This window comes from Trichosurus vulpecula, chromosome 1 (assembly GCF_011100635.1).
Source record: "Trichosurus vulpecula isolate mTriVul1 chromosome 1, mTriVul1.pri, whole genome shotgun sequence".
Taxonomy (NCBI): domain Eukaryota; kingdom Metazoa; phylum Chordata; class Mammalia; order Diprotodontia; family Phalangeridae; genus Trichosurus; species Trichosurus vulpecula.
The window spans coordinates 86105241-86129855 of record NC_050573.1 but is presented as its reverse complement, the minus strand read 5'-3'; the positions used below and the strand labels follow the sequence as shown (position 1 = coordinate 86129855).

The 24615-nt window shown below is 42.7% G+C and overlaps 1 protein-coding gene across 1 annotated transcript; it reads right to left on the bottom strand.

Annotated features, from left to right (window-relative positions):
• Positions 1-318: 318 nt before the first annotated feature.
• On the bottom strand, positions 319-16963 carry LOC118833883 (lymphocyte antigen 6D-like). Its single transcript, XM_036741304.1, has 3 exons — positions 16816-16963; positions 5514-5609; positions 319-539 (listed from the first exon to the last, which is right to left on the bottom strand). The coding sequence occupies exons 1-3, from the start codon at positions 16961-16963 to the stop codon at positions 319-321; spliced, it is 465 nt and encodes a 154-aa protein (XP_036597199.1).
• Positions 16964-24615: the final 7652 nt, after the last annotated feature.

Here is a 24615-nt window from a genome sequence, read left to right as displayed (position 1 = left end):
ACCCCCTCCAAATAAGGATCAAAGGGCAATGGAAAGTCTTATTATTCTTGTTACTATTAATAGTAATAATAATACCAGCAAGCATTCATTTATATAACAGTTTCTATATGTCTCAAAGAAACACAAAACATAATCCAGGGAGAAGATCCTACATTGGCTCTCTGGAACTATGGGAAAGGCTTCCAGGACCCTGGGTAGCTCCTTTCCAGATTGATGGGATGGCACGGGTGAGAATTGCTTACTGAGAGGGGCATGGCACAGACAGGGTCTCAGAGGTCCCAGTTCTATCCCAACCTATCACAGTCCTATCCCAACCTATCACAGTCCAATCCTGAGGGTCACAAGAAAGCTTGCTGCAAATGCCATTGCCACCACTAGGACACTAGCACAGAGCCTGTGCCCACTCCCCAGTTTTTTGTAATTGCACAAATCCTCGGCACAGCAGGCAAGGTACCAGTTGTCACTGGTTCTTCCATGGAACTTGTCTATAAACGGGCACCTGATTGAACAATACTTGATCACGTTGTTGCTCTTCCCCTCTTCTTGGATGTTAAGAGGGAAAAGAAAAAAACAATTGAAAATCAGCCATAGGATCTCGCTATTTTCACACAGGACAACCAGTTGGCTTTGATTTCTAGAAAAGCTTTTCTGGGCTGCTTTCTAGTATAATGTTTCTGAATGGAGAGGCTAACAGGCTGCTGTATCTAAAATGTACCCCAGGGTGAGCACCGACAGACTCTAAGCACACCAGAGCTGGGAAAGGCTTTATGATATAGAATTTTAGAACATAGAAAGTCAGAACTAAGAAGGACCTTAGAATATAGACTGTCAGGGTTGAGAGGGACCTTAAAACAGACTCTCGGGGCTGAGAGGGGCCTTAGAACATAGACTGTCAGGGCTGAGAGGGACTTTATAAACTGTCAGGGCTGGGAGAGACCTGAGAACATAGACTGTCAGGGCTGGGAGAGACCTGAGAGCATAGACTGTCAGGGCTAGGAGAGACCTTCGAACATGGACTGTCAGGGCTTAAAGGGACCATAGAACAAAGAATGTTAAGGTGGAAGGGACCTTAGAACATAGATGACTGTCAGGGATGAGAGAGACCTTAGGACACAGAATGACAGGACTGGGAGGGACCTTAGAACATAGACTGTCAGGGCTGGGAGGGACCTTAGAACATGGACTGTCAGGGCTGGGAGGGACCTTAGAACACAGATGACTGTCAGGGCTGGGAGGAACCTTAATGCATAGATGCCTGTCAGAGTGGGGAAGGACTTTAGCTCATAGAACGCCAGAGTCACCAGGGACCATGGAACAGTCTGGAGACAGTCAGAGCTGGAAGTACTCTCAGAACACAAAGTACTAGACATATAGAAGTCTTTTGTTTGGGTTCCATGGATTCCAGACCTATGATTTCATTGGAGTGGGGAACTCCCAGTATGAGAATTCTTTTCACTGATGCAGACCAGTAACCTCCCTGCCTTAGAACTTTTACTCTAGAGAGTTGTCTTGGGGACTCAGAGGACAAATGACTTGCACACAGTTCCCCAGCTAGCAGATGGCAGAGACAAGACTCTACCAGTAGTTCTCTATTATCTACACTGAGCTGCTTTTCCCAGAAAGGCCCTTGAGTGCAGAAAGCTGGTGTTAGAGAGGATCTCAGAAATAATCTAGTCAGGTCCCTTCACTTGACAGCAATGGATATTGAGGCATAGAGAAGGAAAGAGACAAATCTAAGGTCCCACACTAGCTCGGGGGCAGGAGTCAGAGCTGAGTCTCCGGGTCCCGGGTCTCCCAGATCTGGGTTTTTCCGCTCTCTAGGCACAGCCTGCACATTATCGTCCTAAGCGACATCATTCCGTAGGAGCTTTGGTGATGACTCGGCCCCAAATTCCCCCATGAACTTGGGGACTAGTTCATCCTGTTCCCAACTCTGAGTGGCGGAAGGCAATGAGCCAGACCAAATAGAAATCAGTTATTGAACCTGCAGCTCCTACTGTAAAAGGGAAGAGAATTCTAGCTTGCCTGACCCCAGCCTGAAGCCCACTGCACTGTCCTCTCCTATTTTAAGATTACAAAATGTTTCCAGCTTGGAATGCATGACCTCAAAGACAATGTAAGGAGGTGCACTGATGGAATTGTGGGTGCTTGAGGAGCTACAGAAGCTGGAAGTGGAGAGGGAATGAGAGACAAGAAAGAGGGAAAGGGGAGAAGGAAAAGAGAAAGGGAGTAAGGGAGAGAAGAGAGGGGGTAGGAAGGAGGTAAGGAAAGGAAGAAAAGGAGGGAAGGAAAGGAAGAAAAGGAGGTAAGGAAGGAGGGAAAAGGTGGTGGAGGAAGGGAGGAAAGAAGGAAGGAAGGGAGGGAGGGAGGGAAGGAAAGAAAGAAGGAAGGAAGGAAGGAAGGAAGGAAGGAAGGAAGGAAGGAAGGAAGGAAGGAGAAAAAGATATGGAGGGAGGAAAGGAAAGAGGGAGGGAGGGAGGAAGGAAGGAAGAAAGAAAGACAGGAAAGGAAGGGTGAAAGGGAAGAAGGAGGGAAAGAAAGATGGAGGGAAGGAGAAAGGAAGGAAGGGAAAGAGGGAAGGAGAGAAGGAAGGGAAGGAAGAAAGGGAAGGAAGGAAAGAAAAGGAGGGAGGGAAGGAGGGAAGAAGCATGTGCCAAGTATGGCATTTAGCATTTGCAAATATCATCCCATTTAATCTTCACAACGACCCTGGGTGATAGATGCTATTAATTACCCCTATTTTGCAATTGAGGAAACTGAGTCAAGAAGCAGTTGAATGACTTACCAAGGGTCACACAGTCACTAAATGTCTGAGGCCGGATCTGAACCCATGTACTCTTGACTCCAGGCCCACTGGGAAGGACCTTAAAACAGAATGAACTCTATCCACTGTGCTACCTAGCTGCCTGAAGTTAGACTAGCCGGAGTCTGGGGTCCTAACCCTGAAATTCTCTCAGACTCTGACTCTAGAGGTGTAGAATTTTGGAACTGGAACTCACTGCCCTTGCCCCTCTAAGAGAGCATGTTTCTTCATCTGGCCAACAAGGAGGTCAGACTTCTTGATTAACCTTTTCAGTTCAGAAGTTCCATGGGATAAGGCACCTCATCTAAGCTTTTCTCTGCACACAGCGTTCTTCATAAATGGCATATGAATGAATGAGGAAAGGCAACAAGAATTTATCAAGTGCCTACTGTGTGCCAGGCACTGGGCTAGGTGCTTTTTACTAATATGATCTCATCTGTTCCTCACAACAACCCTGAGAGGTAGGAGCTATTATTATCCTCATTGTACAGACGAGGAAACTGAGGCAAGCCCAGGTTAAGTGACCTGTCCAGAGTCACAAAGCTAGGAAGTATCTGAGGCTGGATTCAAACTCAGGCCTTCCTGACTCCAGACCCAGTTCTCTATCCACTGAACGATGCATCAGCTGTCTGAATGAATGAATAAATCAATAAATCAATGAATGATTGAGAAAAGAAGGGAGGGATTCAGAGATCTTGGTTTGAGTCCTTGGGGGGTGACCTGGAACAAGTGGCTAAAACTCTAGGCCACTCAGTTTCCTCATCTTTAAAATGAAGGTAGATGATACGTCATCTCTAGGGACCCTCCTTTGCTGTCCTGACAGTCTATGACTCCCGTGAAGTGTCACCCAGCTCTTACGAGTGGACCTTCCACATACGTTTCCACGCCATCCCAGTACTCACCTACATGTGGTTTTGAATGCACACGTACTCACACGTTTCCCTATATGTTCAACCACTCTGGGTCTCAGTTTCCTTATTTGTAAAATGAAAGAGTCAGGCTAAATACTTCAGACACTCACTAGCTGTGTGATCTGGACAAATTCCTTCACCTCTGCTTGCCTCAGTCTCCTCCACTGTAAAATGGAGATCCTAATAGCACCTGTCTCACAGAGTTGCTGGGAGGATTGTATGAGATAAATATGTGTGAAGTGCTTAGCTTTGCGCAGTGCCTGGCACATAGTAGGTGCCATCTAAATGATTATTTCTCCCTCCCACCCCCACCCCATGACTTCTATGATCCTATGCCCTTGTCATAATGGAAAAAAGAACATTAGACTTGGAGTCTAGTTCTAAATCCCAGGTCTGAGTGACCTTGAGAAAGTCGCCGTCCTCTCTCTCTCTAGACCTCAGCTTCTTTCTATGTCTAATGATGTAGGACTAAAGAGATGATCTCCAATATCCCTCTCTACTCTGATGTTTTTACGTTCTGGGATTTAAGGTCACTTCCAGACAGTGATGTGCCAGAGCCAGCCCCTACCAACCCATGAGAGCTCATTGTTAGACGTCCAGTGTGGCTATTTACCCCTCAGAAATCAGCAAATGCTTACAAATCGACACTTGATTTATTGTTTTGTTGACTTCTAGACTTAAGAAAATTGTGGAGAAAATGTGAATAATGGAGATTAAACTGCAAAGTGTGTTGTGCATACACTCCCCACCACCACCACCCAGTGAGCCAGTTGTTAAATGTTTACAGCACATCACTGTTTCCAGGTCTAAAGCTCTGGTTTAATGTGAGATTTGGAGCTGGAAGGTATCTTAAGCCCCAGTGGTGTCAAATTCAAACAGAAATGGATTCCTGAAGGTCTCATATTGACTTCTTGTTCAGTCATATATGACTGTCGGTGTGACTCCTTGGGCTTTGTCCATGGGGCTTTCATGGCAAAGATACTGGAGTGGTTTACCATCTCCTTCTCCAGTGTGACCCCATTTTACAGGTGAGGAACTGAGGCAGATAGGGACTAAGTGGCTTGTGTGGGGTCACACAGCTAGTAAGTATCTGAGGCCAGATTTGAACTCCGATCTTCCTGACTCCAGACCTGGTGCTCTATCTACTGTACCACCTAGTGACCTCTCATATTGACTTTGAAAACCACAAATTCATATTATCTATGTTGTATTGTATTATTTTTGCTATCGTATATATCTTCATCATTGTACTATTTGTATTTATTTTGTTAAACCATTCCCAATTATATTTCAATGGTTCTGGCCTGATTTCGGCCCACAGGCTTCAAGCTTGACACCTCTGATCTAGTCCAACCCTTTTATTTTATAAGTGAGAAAACTGGAGTGCGCAGACATTATACGACTTCCGCAAGATCACCCAGTTGATAAGCGGTGGTGTGTGGACTCATCCCTGAAGCTTCCATTTTGCTATCACCCCTCCCTCTTCCCACTGGTCCACTTGCTTAAGGTTAAGCAGCCACTAGAAAATAAAACTGGGATTCAAACCCACACCTTCCCTGCCTCCCACTCCGAGTGCTGATTCAGAGTGTCATTAGCTATGAGTGTCAGCAGCACCACCACCACCACCACCATGAGGTGACCATTCACGACAAGGCTTGGGGATCTCCCTGGGAGCAGAGCATGCGCTTGTCTGCACAGACATGCCTGATGAAAGCCTTGACCTTGGTCAGGGATGGCATGGAGACAACCATGGACAGGAGGAGGGAGGGCCGAAGATGGAAAAAGGGGAAAGTCGTTACCAGTTTCGACAATCATGCAGAATTTTTCATCAGGGGCACAATTCTGCGGCGCTTGGCACTGGAAGGTGCCCATGCACACGTGACACCGGAGGAGCTCTATACCTGTGAAATGGGGACAGGAAGCAAGTGAGGAGCGTGGCCAGCAGAACGCCTGAGCCTCCTGCTAGCAGCTGGAAGCAACATCCCAATGTACCCATACCAATGACTCCAACACCCGTCCCTCCGCCAAAAGAACAAGGAGGGTGGCAGCTCTTGTTTCTATGATGACTGGCAGTTTACATGGTTTCCCCCACCTCAATCCCGTGAAGTGGGCAATGTGGTCGTGCCCGTTGTACAGATAAGGATAGTGAGGCTCAAATGAGTGCATTGCTCATGAATGTTCAGCTAGTGACTGTTAAAACAGGGAGCCACGTGACGATACAATGGAAAGGGCCTAGGATCTTAGGGGGTGGGGGCAGGAGAGGCAGGGGAGGGAAGGTGTTACAGGACCAGCATTTGAATTCTAAATTAGTTCTCTGTCACCCTATGTGACCTTGGACAAGTAAATCTCCCTCTCTGAGCCTTGTTCCCTTCGTTTATGAGGAGATGAGGTGAGGTGACCTCTACTGTCCCAGTTAGTCAATAAACATTTATTCAGTACTTACACCATGTTCCAGGCACGCCCTAAGTTCTGCGTAGAAAAAGGAAGGTAAATGCCCAGTCTCCGGCCTTGAAGTTCACCCAGTCTAGTTCAGATACAACATGCAAACAGCTATGTACAAATGAGCTCCATGCAGGATAAGTTGGAAATGATTAACGGAGGGAAGGCCCGTGAATGAGGCTTCCTTCAGAAGGTGGGATTTTAGCTGGGACTTGGAGAAAGCCAGAAGGCAGAGATGAGGAGGCAGGGCTTTCTAGTCATGTGGGGGGAAAGCAGAGAAAATGCCCAGAGATGAAAGGAATGTCTTGACCTAAATGTAGCATCCTGTGATCCCAGGTCTTCTGATTCTCCCAATTGGGGCTCTTTCTGGGATGCCACCGCGGCATCCCAGGTGAGGGACTGAGCCGCATTTGGCCAAAATATTGCAATTTTGTTGTTGGGGGGAGGTGGCAGAGATCCCTGGAAAGAGCATTATAGTTAGGGTCAGGAGCCCTGAAATGGAATCCTACCTCTGCCACTGACTGGTTATGTGATTTGATCAAGCCAGTTCTTTGCCTTGTGCCTCAGTTTTCCCTCTATAAAATGAGGGGGTTGAAACTTCTGGCAGAGGTATTTAAAGTTTCCTACCAAGCCCAGCTCTCCCCACAACTCCCTTGGGAATGGTAAGGAAAGGAACCAAGAAAGAAAAGAGTCTAGAAACCCAGAGAAACACTAGGAATGCCTTCCTCTCATTTAGGATTATACCTGGAGATAAGGCCCGAAGTCAGTTACCTTCCCAGGGTTCACAATGGAGCTTCCCTGGGAGACAGGCGTGAGATAGTGCATCTTCTTGGTTGGAGGCTAAATCAGGGGTTTGTGACCTGGTCCCAATTCTGGCTCCCAGGCTAGGATTACAGTGGGAGGCTAAAACCCAGAAATGCCCAAGATCCCACCTCTGCTACCATGCCCAGACTGTTAAAGGGAATGGGACACAGAGATGATTATTTAAAATAATTAATTAATTAATTTTTATTATTATTTGAAGCTCAACTAAACCAACCAGGATTCTTATCTGTGCCTTAGTGTTCCAGACTCAGTCTGCTAGAAGGGACAGAAAAATAATATGATCAGGTCTGCTTTAGGATAAAGACTGAGAGCTAGCTAATTGTGACTTCTTGCAGGCTTTTTTTCTAATGTGCGCTGAGCGTCAACTATTCTAGTAATTGCTAAGCCCAGACAACCTTGAAAGAAACAGCGAGACGTGATATTTCCAAGACAGTCCTAATGCAGAAGCTTAAGAAATTAGTAACTAGAAGAAAACTTCTTTATATGAAGAAAATACTATGGGTTAAGAGAATCCCAGGATAAAATCCCAGAAGAAACAATTCATTTCTCAATAATTACAAGCAGACCCCCACCTTAATTTTTTTTAAAAGTCAATGGATTAGCCACAAGGACTCCAAGAGTGACTGGGAGAAATGAAGGGAGAATTGAAACAAGAGATAAATGATGAAATTAGAGTTCTTAGAAGGAGAACAAACAGTTTAGAAAAGAAGGTGAAAAACCTTACTCAGATAGTGAACTCTGTGAGGAAAAAAAAAGGACAGAGCAACAGAACTCAAAAGTTCGATGAAACACACAAGAAACAGAACGAAATCAAAAGATCGAAAAAATAGAGGACTATGTAAAATTACAGAACAACACGAGTTGTTTCAAAACAACTGACTGGAAAGATGAGATGAGAGGACATAATTTAAACATTGGTAGAATACTTATAAACCATGACAAAGTTGAAAACTTACATATTGTATTCCAAGAAATCGTAAAAGAAAACTTCATAAAACTATTTGAATCAGAGGCTCAATGAAATTAGAAGAATACAGAGGTCATCTTTGAAAGAAACCCAACATGAAACACCCTCAGAAATGTGACTGTTGAACTCCAGAGATTGGAGTTCATAGAAAAAAAGTATTGTGAAAAACTAGGAAGAAAGCAACCAAATACAAAAGAATCTCAGTCACATCCACACAAAATTCTATAGCAATTATACCAAGGAAAAGGAAAACTTGAACTATGATATATCGAAAGGCCTAAGAAAATTCCTTACAATAAAGAATAATTCATTCTGCAAAGCTGAATATAATTATCCAATGGAAAATGAGGCAGCTAATAGAACAGACGATTTTAAAGTATTCTTGTCAAGAAAACTGATGCTGGGTGGAATCATTGAAATACAAGCACATGAGATGACAGAAACCTAGAAAGAAAAGTAAATTAGAGCAACTTGAAAGGGCTCGAATGCCTAAGACAGAAAAGGCTCTGGGTGTGATTTGCTCTTGCTGTCATTCTTGTTCTGTTTTTTTCTAAGACACAAAAGAAAATAGAGGAGAAAAGGAATACGCTAGGGAAGAGATAAGAAAGGAGAGGTAGGAACTTATTAATTTATATTGTTGAGGCACATCAGGTGAAGGGTATTTAAACATGAAGATGATATCAGGAAGAATGAGCATCTCATGAATTTCACTCTCGTCTGAACCTGGCAAAGAAAGGAAGAACACATTCTTACCCACATAAAAAGTAAAATGTAGGGATACGATAAGTAAACATGGAACAAGTCAGAGCCAAGTAGTGGGAAGAGGCAGGTTTTCAGAGAGAGGGTAGAGTAGGGGAGGGAAGAGTCACAGCAGAACAGACTCCAACCATGGAAGACTGATTTTAAAGGGATGAATAAAGGGAGAACATGGGAGGGATCTGGGTGATGACTTGGGTAAGGAAGGGGAGGACAGAAGAAAAGAATGATTCCATTCTATTGTCTGTCACTTAATACAGTTCTAGAAATTCTAGTTATGGCAATGATGAACAAAAAAAATTAATGGGATAAGCATGGGCAAAGAAGATATCATTTTTGTAGATGATGTGATAGCTTTCTTAGAGAACTTTAGAGCCAACTAAAAACCATTTACGGTTATTGAAACAATGACTTCAGTAAAGTAGAAGGATATAAGTAAATCCATGAAAATCATCACCCTTTTTGTACATTGCCAACAAAAACAAGTAGAAAGGAATAGAGGAAATTTGAGATAACTTAAGACTATGTAGCAAGACATACACAGGAATTATATGGATGTGTATGTATGTGTGTATGTGTACATATATATGAATAATAAATTAATACTCTTTATAGAAATAAAAGAAGATCTAAATGATTAAAGAGGTATTAATTGCTTGTGTTTGGGTCATGGCAATATAAAAATGTATTTTTGGTAAATATTACATAAATTAATTTACATACGCAGTGCTATATCAATCAAACTACCAACATTCTAGTTTAGTGCAAGAAAAAATTATAAAATTCAAACAAAAGGTCAAGAATCTCAAAGGAAACAATGGGAGGGAAGTGGAAAGGAAGAGGGCGTAAGCTCAGATTGCAAACATTACTCTAAAAGAATAATTATCAGAGCCAGTTCTGAACTGCCCCCTTGGTAGAGGGGGTGCAGTTTTGCACTGTAACTCACATGCAATGCATGTCAAGCCAGCTTGAGAGAAATTAAACTATGGGCACACGCACCCTAAAAAATAGAATAACTATCAAAACTGCTCTTTAATTAACAACAGAAATGTTGCTCAATGGAACAAATTAGGAAAACAAGAAGCAGCTGAGCATAGATCCTAGCGTTCAATAAAACCAAGGGCACCAACTACTAGGACTAGGAATCCCTATTCAAGAAAATACATCTGGAAAACTGGAAAGCAAAATGGAAGAATTAGATTTAGATCAACATCTTAAACCATGTACTGTAAGAATATCCAAAGAGGTACAAGACCTAAGCACAAAATGTCACGTAATTTTTTAAAAATAGAAAAGAATAGAAGAAGTTAGATTATATAATTGAGGTTAGAGGAAGACCTCTTAAGTAAATAAGAAATAGAGGTGATCGTAAAATTGAAATGGGCAATTTCAATTACATAAAATTGAGAAACTTTTTCCTGAACAAAACCAGTGTAATTAGAGTCATGAGAGAAGCATCGAATTGGAGAGGGGGGATTGTAGCAAATATCTTTGATAAAAATCTGATATCTAAGATACATGGAAATCGATACAAATATGTAAGAACAAGTCATTCCGCGATTAACAAGAGGTCCAATCAATCAAACAACAACTATAGGTGTTAGGAAATTAATGACAAAAATGAACAGCATTTACATAGTTTGTGTGTGTGTGTGTGTGTGTGTGTGTGTGTGTGCTCCAAAGGCACAGAAATGTGAGATAGAGTGTCATATGTGAGCAGAAAGATGAGCAGTTTTGCTGGAACATAAAGAATATGAAATGAGAGTGATGCGTAGACCAAGACTAAGAGAGGTTATCTGGGGCTCTGTTGTTAAGGCATTTAAAGGCCAATCAGGGAAGACCATGTCTGGTACTAAAAGTAATGGGAAGCCTCCAAAATTTGTTGAACAGAGATTATCCCACTTCTCATAGAAGAAACAAAATGGTCTATTTTTTCTCTTTAACTATCATAAAAATGAATTTTCAAGAAAAAGCAAAAAAGTAAACAAGGAACCACCTTGCTCTATCAGCAGGAGGAAAGTCATATGCTTCTAGCTCTGGTGATTATGTAGTTTCCTAAGAGCTGTAGTCCACAAGGAATTAAGGCATAGTGACATCCAAGATGAAATTACGTCCGTGTGGATTTCAGTGAATAAATGAAAACTGTTAGAAATCTTATTAGATTTGTCATTTGCCATATCAAAACATAAATATATTGGTAAAAAGTTTTCTTATGTGTTCAATCAATACATAATCATTTATTCTGCACCTACTGTGTGCTAGGTGCTGAGTGAGGTGTTTGGTATACACTCACACATTCTCTCTCTCTCTCTCTCTCTCTCTCTCTCTCACACACACACACACACACACACACACACTCAAATACTCACACACAAACAATATCCTTTCTCAAGATTACTCCTTGCTGTCTTAATAATAAGCAGTTGTCAAAAGAAGATATTCAAGCTGTCACAGCCATAAGAAAGAATGCTCCAAATCGCTGATAATAAGGAAAACAGCTCTAAGGTTTTACACCAAAATGGGCAAAGATGACAAAAGACAAAGAAGGCAAAAGCAAAGGCTGTGAAACAATGGGCAAACCACTGTACCATTTCCAAGAGCTGTGAATTGGTTCAACCATTCTGAAAAATAAAAGGCACAATTTGCGACTCTTGACAAAGACGGATGAGCTAAAGGGGAATCGATAAAATTTTATTAAGCACCTACTATGTGCTGAGTACTGTTCTAATCACTAGGGAGACAAAAAGAGGCAAAAGACAAGGAGCTTATGATCTAATGGAGGAGACAACATGCCAAAAAAAATACAAAGCAAGCCATACACAGGGTAAATAGGAAATATTTCAGAGGGAAGGCGCTGGAGCATGCATTTTTCAAACAAGCCCACTACATTGGTTTGCTTTGCTTAACTCTTTTATTCATTACAAGGGAGGCCTTTTATTTATTGTGAGGAGATGGAAGAGGTGGTAAGTTAGTGGGAAATTACAGAGAGGAAAAAAAATCAACCAAAAAATATGCAGAAGAAAACAAAAAGATAAGGTAATGTTGTTACTACCCTGTCAAATTTAATATACATTTTAAACACTGCATGCAATGGAAGTTCACAGTTACATATACAATCATCTTTTTGTTGTTCTTCATATAACAGAATATGTTTATTCGTTGGCAACAGCTAACAAAAAGAGAAAGATTTTAAAAATAAAATGGAGTCAGAATAGATGGACTGAAAGATCACTTTCCAACTTTAGTATCCTTTGTTCTGTGTTCTAATGTTCTTTTCACTTCTGACATCCAGTGACCCTGTAAGTCCATGAGTATGGTTGTTGTCCTTTGTTCTTGAAGAGGGCCAAAATGATACCACTATGTTGGAGTCAAGGCACAACGTGTCCCACCGGGGTTGTTCAAACCAATACAAGCTGGGTACAAACAGTACATGTGAACATTTAGAGTGGAGATGTTTCTAAATTTGTGCATCTCTCATTTCTTTTGAGCTACTGTGATTCCGCTTTGCTCATAGAGCACAGTGCCTTCTTTATTATGGGCACGCCATGCTAGCTAGTCCTTCGACAGGGTCTCTCATGTGATACAATCGATTCCAAAGTTCTTCAAAGAGACCTTGAGAGTGGCCTTATATCACTTCTTCTGACCTCTATATGAGCATGTGGCTTGTGTGAGTTCTCTGTAAAATAGTCTTTTAGGCAAATAGACATTTAGCATTCAAACAACATGATGGGCTAGTCAGAGTTGCGTTCTCTGTAGTAGATTTTGAAGGCTTTGTAGTTTAGCTCGTGAAAGGTTCTCGGTATCCAGTACCTTATCTTGCCAGGTGGTCTTCAGAACCTTCCTAAGACAATTCACATAGAATGTGGCTTCCTTGCATGGTGCTGATAGACTGTCCAGGTTTCACAATGAGGTCAGCACGGCAGCTCTGTAGACCTTCAGTTTGGTAGACAACTTCTTCTCTCCCATACTTTTCTGCAGAGCCTCCCAAACAGATGAGCCAGCTCTGGCAATGCATGCATCAGCCTCATCTATGTGTGCATCCCTGGAAAGTATATTGCTAAGGTAAGTGAACATATCCACAGCATTCAAAATTTCTCCATTTGTTGTAACCAATGGTTCTGCACATGGATGATGCAGTGCTAGCTTTGTTTTCTTGGTGTTAATTGTTAGGCCAAAATGAGCATAAGAAGCAGAGAATCGATCCATACTTCATTACATCTCAGCTTCAGAGTCTGTGCTGAGAGCACAATCCTCTGCGAACAAAAAACCATGCACCAGCTCTCCCTCCACTGTAGTCTTGGTTTGTAGCCTTTGGCATGAGCATAGAATCTCCAAGTGCAAAGATACCTTAGAGATCATCTGCTACAGCCTATATCCAAAAAAGAATATCCTCTGGAATAAACCTGTGAGGGTAAATCCACTGCATCCCCAGGCAGCTTGGTCTACTTTCAGAATGGCTCTAATTGTTAGGAAGCTCTTGGTTTTTGTTTTTTACACGAGGCCTAATTGTGTCTCTCTGCTGCTGCCATTCACTGCATCTAATATTATCCTCTGGAGGCCAAGCAGAGTAAAGCTGATGTCTCATACCCACCACAGTCCTTTGAATAATTGAATATAGCTAGCATGTCTCCCCTAAGTCTTCTCTTCTCTAGCCTAAGCAGCCCCAGTCACCTCAAGTAATCTTCGTGGGATATGGTACCAAGGTGTCCCACTACCCAGGCCATTGTTCTCTGTATGTCCTAAAGTTTGCCAGGGTCCCATTTAAAATGAATAGCTTAGAAAGAAAGACAATGCTCCAAGTGCAGTCTGACCAGGGTGTAGGACAGCCAGGCTGTCGCGACACCATTCCTCTCTTAACCTGTCCATCCAGCAAAAGACCATACTAATTTGGGGTGTGTGGGTATGTGTTTCTCTGCGTTGTCACGCTCTTGGCTCACACCAAGTCCACTAAAATGCCAAGATACTTTGGGTTTTTTTTCCTTCACAAAGAGACCCACAAAGGAGGTCACTGAAGTACAAACAATAAGATTCTTGGGGAGGGATGAATTCAGAATGTCTTTGGGCAGATGCCATATGACCATTTGTTGGGGATGTCGTAAGTCTGACTACAGGTTTTCAGATATGGGTGGGTACAAGATAGCCCCTGATGGACCTTCTGCTTCAGAGATTCTATGATTCTGAGGTGAGTGGTCTGAACCCTAGTGTTGACTGTGACCCTTACTTGCTAGATGTGTTATCCGGGACAAACAACACAGGGCTGTTTTCTGCTCCTGGTCCCTCTTCTCCCTTTGTATTATTTCCCTTGGTGATCTTGGCGACTCTGGTGGATCCTCTCTATGGAGACGACTCTCAGATCTATTTATCCAGCCCCAACCTCTCTCCTGGCCTCTAGTCTTGGATCTCCAACTGCTTAACGAACATTTCAAACTGGATGTCCCATAGACATTAAACTTAATCCGTTCGAAACTGAACTTATCTTTCCCCTGCAATCCTGCCCACTGTGAGGAGATGGGAGAGGTGGTAAGTTAGTGGGAAATTACAGAGGAAAAAAAAAGAAAATCAACAAAACATAAAAATGGTGCAGAAGAAAACAAAGAGATAAGGCAAGGTTGTTACTACCTTGTCAGATTTAATATACATCTTAAACACTGCATTCAAGTGTCATGAAAGATACGACCATTCATCTAGTCACGTAGCTCTCAACTGAGGTGTCATCCCTGACCCTTTACTCTCTCCTGCTCCCTCCCCACATACAATCTGTTGCCAAGTCCCACTGTTTATACCTTTATAACATCTCTCGTTTAGGCCCCTTCTCTCCTCTGATGCTGCCACCACCCTGGTGCATCTTTCATCATTTCATGCCTATATTCTTTCTTTTTTTAATTTATTTTTGTATGATATTGTATTTCCCGCATTATATGTTAAAAGATTTTTAACTTTTGAGTTCCAAATTCTATCCCTCCCTTCATCCCTGTCCTCTCCCCTTCACTGAGATAGTAAGCAATCTGATATAGGTTATACATGTGCAATCATGCAAAACATTTCCATATTGGTCATTTTGTACAAGAAGATTCAAATTAAAAAAAGAAGAAACAAAGAAAGGAAGAAGAAAAGAAAGAAAGAGAGAGAGAGAAAGAGAGAGACAGAAAGAGAGAAAGGAAGACAGAAAGAAGGAAAGAAAGAAAGAGAGAGAGAAAGAAATGAAGGAAGGAAGGAAAAAAAGGAAGAAAGAAAGAGAGAAGGAAAGAAAGGAAGAAAGGAAGGCAGGAAGGAGGGAAAGAAGGAAGAAAGGAGGGAAGGAAGGAGGGAAGGAAGGAAGAAAAAGAAAGAAAGAAGAAACAGAAAAGAAGGAAGGAAGGAAGGAAGGAAGGAAGAAAGGAATGAAGGAAGGAAGAAGGAAGGCAGGAAGGAGGGAAGGAAGGAAGAGAAAGAAAGAAAGAAAGAGAGAGAGAGAAAGAAAAAAAGAAAGAAAGAAAGGAAGGAAAGAAGGAAGGAAGGAGGGAAGGAAGGAGGGAAGGAAGGAAGGAAGAAAAAGAAAGAAAGGAAGGAAGAAAGAAAAGAAGGAAGGAAGGAAGGAGGAAAGAAGGAAGGAAGGAGTGAAGGAAGGAAGAGAAAGAAAGAAAGAAAGAATGAAGGAAAGAAAAAGAAAGAAAGAAAGGAGCAAAGAAAGAAAGAAAACATGTTTCAGTCATGCCTGGCTACTAGTTGGTCTGCCTGCAACAAGTCTCAGTCCATTCTCCACTCAGCTGTCAAACTGATCTTCCTAAAATATAAATCTGATCATGTCACCCACACACCTCCTCCATTCAGTCAATCTGTTGAGTCTTTATTGCCTGCAAGACCAAATCTTTCGCTTAGCTTTTAAACCACCACCACCCCCCATCATGCCCACTTCTTCTCTTCCTAGTCTTCTTACGCCTTACTCCCCCTCAGGTATTCTGTGATCCAGTGACACTGGCCTCATGGCTGTTACTTGCATAAGACACTCCATCTCTGGACTTTGGGCATTTTGACTGGCTGTCCCCCATATCTGCAATGTTTTCTCTCCTTATCTCTACTTCTTGGCTTCCTTCAGTTCTCAGCTAAAATCTCACCTTCTACAAGAAGACTTTATCCTCTTTAATCTTAGTGCCTTCCCTCTGAGATTATTTCCAATTACACACACACACACACACACACACACACACACACACACACACACACATATATATACATACACATATACATATTCATATATATTTTGTACAGCTATTTGTACATAGGTGTTTGCATGCCATCTGTCATCTTAGACTATAAGCTCCTTGAGGGCAGGGCACATCTTGCTTTTCTTTGTATTACCAATCCTTAGCACAGTATCTGGCACATAGTGCTCTTAAAACATGCTAGTTGATGGATTGATTCTGAAGAAGAGGATATTGGACTGATTATAAGATTGATATCTGACAGAAGACTTGCCGGACATCTGTTGAACCATTTATTTTTCAGAGAACATAACTGAGGCCCAGAGAAAGGGAGTTTGTTAGCTGTGCGACCTTGGGCAAGTCACTTAACCCCAACTGCCCTGCCTTCCCCCTCCAAAACAAAAAAAAAGAAAGGGAGTTTGTTATGATATGGCAGAGTTCATAAGAATGTAGAACCGGAAGGAAACTTAGAGGTCATTTAGTACAATCCCTGTCATTTTCCAAATGAAAAACCAAGGCTCAGAGAGGTTGCATGACTTACTTCAAGTCACACAGGTATTAGATATCAGAGTCAGGAGTCCTATGTCTCCAAATCCAGTGATCTTTCCAGCATATTCCGGTGCACCGCACCATTTTCCCATCCCTCCTCCAAGTTTCCTATTTCTGTTGAGGGCACCACAACCCTTCCTGTAACCCAAACTCGGAAGCCTGAAGTCCTCCTGGATATCTCCTCTCCACCCCCATTCCCCTTCCTCCCTCCATATGCAATCAGTTCATCAGAAGTGCTGTGAGGAAAGAGGGTTCCAACTAGCTGCAAATTGCCCCAGAGCACCCAGAGTTGTGTCCTGTGGACCTCTCCTTCTTGCCTTCCATGGGCTGAATAGCCCAGGCCTGTACTTGCCAGTTTCAAAGTCCATCCCAGGTTGATCTGACCTGAAGACGTTGTAGTTTCAGGTTCTGCCACATTCGTCACTTTGGTAACATTGGTATTGTTCAAAGCAGATGGTACATTCCCATTAAACTCAGGCACACAGTCAGTACAGAAGATGGCCAACACTATAATACTCAGTAGAGTCTTCATTTTTCTTGTATCTCAGCCTGTGAAGAAAGACCAGATCAGCCTGGATCACCATGTTTTGCAGTTGCAAAAGTCACAGGCATTTGCCATTTTTTTTTAAAGAAGAAATAGCCATTGAATGGGATCATAGAATCACAGGCTGTTAGACACCTACTATGTACCAGGTACTGTGCGAAGTACTTTATAAATTTAATTTCATTTGATCCTTACAACACCCCTGGGAGGCAGGTACTGTTATTATCCCCATTTCTGCAGTGGAGGAAACTGAGGCAGACAAATTAAGTGACTTGCCCAGGGTCATGCAGTGAGAAAAGGTGTGAGGCTGGATTTGAACTCAGGTCTTCCTGACTCCTTAACAAGTGCTCCTTGGTACACTAAACATTGAGGTTCACAGCATAGCCAGAAAGGATGGAAACTTCTGCCTTTGACTGTAATGAAAGTTCCACATAGTTCTCAGAATTTCTAGCAAGACGCCCAGAGCACATACCCTCTGAGAACCATGGTACTATAGGAAAGGACAAAGGACAGGAACTGTCTTTCCTGTTTTATAGATGATAAAACTTCCCTTATGGTGGCTTTGTGCATTAAAATACTTTAAGAATATTTATTGAAATTAACTTACTCTTGGTCATGCCATGAGTCAATGATTAGAACCCAAATCTCTGACTATCCACAACTGGGAATCTTTCAACTGCAGTAAACCCCGTGTCTCTTTCTAGGGGACTATGAGACGTCCTCAAAGATGCACTGAGGAAGGAAATGTAATGTAGTGAATGTTGGATTTGGGCTCAGAGGTCAGAGGGCCACATCTCCTGCCTCCTACTTTAGCTGTAGGACCCTGGGCAAGTCTTTTCCCTTCTCTGGGCCTCAGTTTCTCCCTCTGTAAAATGAGGTGGTTGGACTAGAGAATCTCTAATAGGATTCCCAGCTCTAAACCTCAGGGCCCCAGGAAGATCTTGGCCATCCCCTTCCCCTTCCTTAGGCCTGGCCAGAGTCCATAATACACTCGGTCCAGCAGTGCTGCCAGAGTCAGAAACGGTCCAACCATACCTGAACACCGTGTTCTGCCTGGTCCCCTGGCACCCTCAATCTCAGTACCGCTCCCTGGGATCCTCCCCGACAGCTCAGCTTTCTGCAGCCAGAAGAGGCAGCTGGTCCTGGGAACGGTTACCCCACCCCACTCCCCTTAGTCTGAGCACATGGAGAGCTAGAGAAAGTCAGTTGGAAGTGCCCTTACCCAGGATAGCCTGTGGAGTGGGGGTGGGGTCAGAACCAGAGGGCCCTGAGAACCAGAGGATGCAGCCAGGAACTTAGAGCAGAGAGTGTCAGGTTTGGAAGAGACCTTGGAGCAGAGAATATCAGAGCTGGGAGGGACCTTAGAACATGGAACATCTAAGCTGGGAGGAATCTTAGAATTTAGGATATAAACTGTCATAAGTGAACAGGGATCTCAAAGCCCACTTGGTTTCAAAGTATTTATTTTAAATGTGATACCTGACATTTCTAGATACAGTCCTGGAAGGACTGTATCTTTAAGTTCCTTTATTTAATAAAGATGATCTATAGGAAAAAGCAGAGAAAATAGACCCATCACCCCTACCCAAACTTAACTTTAAAAACACACATTCCTCTATGGGTATTCTATTCACACTGAACTCTATTATAAACTTGAGGGACTTGAGTATTAGGGAATTTTTGTGGAAAACATATTTTTTCCCACCCTTGTGGTTTTTTTCTGTGTAAATGTGCACCTCCAGTAGAGGCTTCCTCCATTGACACATCATGCTATGAAATTGACCCTGGCTCCTACTATGTGACAAGGCACATAGTAGGTACTTAAAAAGTGTTTATTGAATTGAATCAAAATGTCAAGAGAACTAGAGGAAGACTATCAGCTTGTTAAGTGGACTTCCCATGAAGAATTGTAGAATCATAAACCTGAATCTGGGAGTGCTCACCTTGGCAAGGTCACAAATCCTTGAAGCATTGCCATGTAAGCACACTACCCTACCGTGCTTAGGTAAATCTGTGACCTCTTTAATGTGGGTGTTCCCTTGGGTGATACAGATGGAAACCCATCTAAGCCCTCTCATTCTGCATGACTTTGTTCTGTGATCTGTAATTCTTCATCAGGAATCTACCCAACATGCCTTTTGTCAATTCGGTTCAATTCAATAAAGACTCATGAAGCGCCTACTGTGTGCCAGGCACCATCTGTCAGTTATTCACCGTTCTCACTCCATGACCAGCTCGCCTTTTTCCCAATCAAACTTCCTTGTTCTGCTTCTCTTGTACCTTGTTCGACTGTTAATGTTGCAGATTCATACCCATCATACACTTCTCCATTGCCCTTTGGGCGACCACTCTTGAGATTCCCTGACTAGCAGCCAGGCAACATCACTGGAAGGGCAGAGTTGTTTAGAGAAACCTTTGTTTCAGGGGGAGACTCGAGGTCATTGAAAACTCGGCTCAGTTTCCCAAAGGAAATCCACCTTGCTTTGCTTTCCCTATTTGGTGTTGGGTCCCTTAACAGCATCTGTCTAAGATGTAGGTGCTGATGGACAAACTATGGGTTGTCCCTCCAATTGCTTATCAAGTCTGGAGAACAGGCATTCTTCATTCACTTGTGTGTTTTTTAATGTGAATAGTTATGCTAAGCTCTTGAGTAACTCTATTTCTTGCTTAGTAAACTTATAATTTCTTTGGGTGGTTTTTTTAATATTTTATTGCTGTCTCGCTTTTTCTGATGTTTTCTTTTGCTGGATTTTTTTATTTGATTGGTTTTTTATTTGTTTTTTAGAATGACTTTCTAACCACTAATTGACACAGGAGCTTTGATCTCTAAACTGGCAAGAAGTTTGATATATTGGTGCAGGACTTTGGGCAGAGATTTACCTGATTGGCTTAAGCTGATGCAGCTCAGAATTCCTGAGCTCCAGTAATCTACCAGCTTCAGCCTTCCTGGCAACAGAGATCACAGACATGTGCCACCACACCTGGTTATAGCTTCCTTTCATCTTCTATCATTTCCTGCCATTTCCCTAGATTAAACCCTGTGACAAAAACACACACACACACATACACACACACGCATGCACAGACATGTGCACGCACACACACATGCACTCATGCACGCACACGTGCATGCATGCATGCCCAATACTTCAGGTTTAAATGGTGATACAAAAGGCTGTAGACAAGCCTAGCCCTCCCAAATAATGCCCGGCAAGCATCTGAAAAGGACTCCAAACAGACCAATGATTTGTTGCTGTACAGTCATTTCAGTTGTGCCCAACTCTATGACCCCATTTGGGGTTTTCTTGACAAAGATACTATAGTGTTTGTTATTTCTTTCTCTATCTCATTTTACAGATGAGGAAACTGAGGCAAACCGGGTTAAGTGACTTGCCTCAGGTCACACAGCCTGTAAGTGTCTGAGGTCAGATTTGAACTCATGATAGTGGGAAAAAAAACACAACTAAACTTCTCATTCCATTCCAGAAATACATGAAAGATGAGCAGGAGTCTGCAGGGATGGGGAAAGAAGAAATGCTGGAGAAGCCTGAGCATTTCAGGTAAATGAGGTGAAGAGATGTGTGAGCTCCAGTGAATGGACCTAAACCCAGTCAGGACTCTGAACAGCCAATGAAAGCTATTAATTGAGGATCCAAAGTTAGATCCTGATCCTGGAATTTTAGAACAGAAGTAGCTCCCAAAGGTAACCGCACCGGGAGAGAGGGTCTGGCTATATACTGCTCAGAGCACTAGGAGCCACTGCAGGAGATAGAACCAGGTGGATGCACAGAGAGGTTGCATAGTACACCTTGAGATCAGCCTGATTTCTAACATCCAACCAAGGATCATCCTGGTCACAGTATTGAATGGAACTAACTCCAAACTGGAGATTATGCAAGGGAAAGGCAGAGTCTGGCCAGTGGAACAGCAGGAGATGCAAATAGAAGGCAGAGACTGCGGCAGACAGTAGAGCCCCAAACCAGGCTCTAGATTGACAAAGTCAATGGCATCCATGCTATAGATTCTTAGGATGATTTTGAAGTTAAAATTTTGAATAGAAGCCCAGAATTCTGGGGTTGGAAGAGATCTTAAAGACCACTTAGTCAAAACTTTGCCTAAACTGAGTAAACCAAAATCCAATTAACTGGGTATTTCCAAATCCGAGTTGTCAATGTGTTTCCATAAACATAACATCCAGACTTGGACCCAATACTCTAGCTGTGGCCTGCCCAGGAAAGAGAGGAGTGGAACTATTAGAGAATCAGAGAACGAGAGAGGCTCAGATTGATAAAGAACTTCAGAGGTCAAATATCTGCCCAAGAATTCCCTCTATCATCTGCCCACCAAATGATCCACTAGCCTTCCTCTAAAGATCTCAGGGGTCCGAACCAGGAACATACTCCTTCCCAAGGCATCCCATTCCACCTTGGATAATCCTACAATTATTAGGATTTTTTTTTCCTTACACATATTCTAGATCTGCCTCCGTAACTTCAAGTCATCGCTCCATGTGCTGCTTTATGACACCTTACCAAAAAAACCTGTTTTCTACATATTCCCTTCAAATATTTGAAGAGAGCTGTTATGTCCTTTGAAGTATTTTCTTCCCCAGGCTAAGCATCCTCAGTTCCAATGCTAGTAGAACATGTTCTAATCCACCTCGTTTGCCAGCCTGATGAACACTCTACTTTGTCCATGTCCTTCCTAAGTGATGGCATGTAAGTGACAGAGCTGATGGTTGTAGTTCAGGCCAGTACCCAAACTCATCGCCCTCTTCCAAGGAAGCACAGGATGGATCCCTGGTCTCATGATGGTATGACTGATTCTCAGGGACATTGCAGTGTTCTTACTTGAGTTGGACAGCCTCTCAAGACCCTTTCTGCTCTGAGAATATAGGGTTCTGTGAATTTAGAATCCAGTATGGTTGTGAAAGGGCCAGGGATCTGACCATCCCTTAGAAAACTACAAATTAACATCATCTAAGTTTTTTGGTATTTTTTAAAATTCATTTTATTAGATATCTCCCAAGGGTTCTATGTACATGTGTAGTGGTAAGAAGGGTAGGACTTTTTTATACTATTTTCTCTTTTGGAATGCTAAGGTAATCAAGTACCTTTGAGTCTTGCCTTTCAAATGTAATGGCAAGCAAAGTGAGACTTCCTGCTGTTTTTTGTTTGAGTGCTTCTCAGCACTGAAGTAATCAAGTGCCTTTGATGAGTCTTGCCTTTGTTTCTTTGATTGAATCAAAAATCTTTGATGACTTGCCTAAAAAACAAGAAAGCCTAGTTCACATAGGTTTGAGTTGCACGGTTGTAGCACCCTCTGACTGTGAGAAGGGTATATAGGATCTGAGGTTGGCATTTTGTTTTGGGGCTCTCACTCTCTGGAAGATTGTCCTGTGATTTGACCAGATGAGACTCTGGGTATCCCTCACAGAGCCCCCTGGCTTTGAAAACCCAGATGTTGATCCTTCTCTCTCTGGTAATTGTATGCATTGCTATAGATATATGGTTAGAAGCCTGTCTACTGGTTTGTGCTTATTTGCTCTGTTTATATAGTGTATGCTTGTAATTTCTGTTTGTATACTCTTTGAAGTTCAGGGTGTTGGCTTTTTCCCCTAAACTAAGTGAATGATATATGTATGTTTAATTAAAGTAAGATTGTAAACTCCTTAGAGTTTCTTTCCTTAGAAAAGCAGATCAAAGGACCTGTGTGAGCAGCCCTCCTGTGTGCTGGTGTTACTGGTCTTACACAGCCACAATAGCTGCAAGTAACATTGTTGTTACAACACAGGCCAAGGCAGCATATTTGACACGTTTACTAAAGAACACGGATGCCTTTGCCTATGAAATTAGGATGCGGCACTTTGAACTCCAGCTCTGCCAAGGACTTTCTGCAAGACCTTGGACAAGTCTCTCTGTGCTTCTATTCCCTCATCTACAAAATTGGGAAAATAATGCTTGGACTGAAAGCTAGTGCTAGTTATTATGGGGAGAGAACGTTGAAAACCTAAAAGCATTACACCAACATTGGGACAATGTCTTGATCATTCAGACAGTCAACAAACAGGTGCCCACACTGCTTCAAGTCATGGTTTTGGTTACAGAAAAGGCACAAATGGAAGTGAAATTGGGCCCCTGCCCTCAGGACTTCATAACCTTGTGGAGGTGCTGGAAAGGTAAAGGGAAGAAAAAGGAGATGTGGACAAATAGGCAGCGATGTTCTAAAATTATTCAACAAATTGGAGGATCATAGCCAGAAATTTTGGCTTGGAATCCTGGATTTGTCACTGAAGGAATTGTGTAATCTTAGACAAGTCATTGACCTTTCTGGGCCCTGGTTTTCTCCCTTATAGTGTTGAAGATTAGACTAGGCAAAGTGGAAGGTCCCTTATAGCTCGAATAGTCATTAATTTTATGATTTTTTAATGTAATGAGATCCAATGATCTAAAGTTTGTAAAGTACTTAGCATAGTGCCTAGAACATAGTAGGGGCTTACTCAATACTTCTCTTTTCTCCCAACTTTCCCTTATTCCCCATCTAGAATGGCTTGTATCTGCACAGACTTTTGGAATTAGGAGGTGTGGGGTTCTTCTGCTGAGGCAAGGATATATCCCATGGTTTGGGGCTGAGACAAGTCTCAAAGGAAAGACCAGAGAGCCAGAGAGGAGGGAGGTGACTGGTACATCCCCTCAGCCACATAGAGTGCCAGCATGTCAGCTCTGGCTGTGACAAGCGTTACTACTCTTCAAAGCCACCTCTCCTCCTGGCACATGGGAGAGGTGAAAGCTAGAGGGGAATGTGGAAAGGGCTGCTATGGTGAGGTGGGAGATATCTCCTCCCTCATGGGAAGTCTCCTAACCAAGGCTGATCAAGTATATTATTGTGAGCATACTGATCCCAAAATGGATTGGTCTGGATGGCTACTGAGGTTCCTTCCAACTTAGAAATTCTGAGGTTCTGTGTCAATCTAATGACTCCTCTGATGCAGTGAAAAGAGTTCTAGCTACCTCCCCTGTTATCATCAGGCACTACCACTTCCCCCATTATTAACTTGGACCTTCAACATTCAATATGAAACACATTGATTAAGTGCCTAATGTGTACTGAACCCTATTCTTCTTGCTGCTGAAGAAGTAGAATTAATTAAGACACTGGGCCCTGCCCTCAAGGAGCTCATGGTCTAGCCAGAGATAGCTTTAGTAACTGACAGAGTGTGCCAAGGGACACAAGTGGTACAGCCAGCATGTGCCAGGTGAGGTGGGAAGGAGGACTTGGGGAAGGAGCCCTCCATGAGAAATTAGTGCTTATGTTGCAGCTTCTGAGCAACATGTATCTCTCAGCCTCAATTTCTTTTCTTTCAAATAAGTGGCTTGGACTATACGGCCTTTCAGGTTCCTCCTAGATCTGTTACTCAAGAGTGTCCCAATAGAAAGGCTTTGACATTGGCAGGAACGGGAGGCTGGTGAGGCGTAATTGTAGCATAACCTAGGTGGATGTCTGGAGCTTTTGCATGAGTCTCTCCTCACTGGGGCAGAGAAGGATGATTTAATGCCTACATAAGACACAGAGCGGAGAGGAGGGAACCCCCTGTGTCCTCTCTCAATGCCGGAAGGAAGAAGAAAATTTCTCCTCTCCCA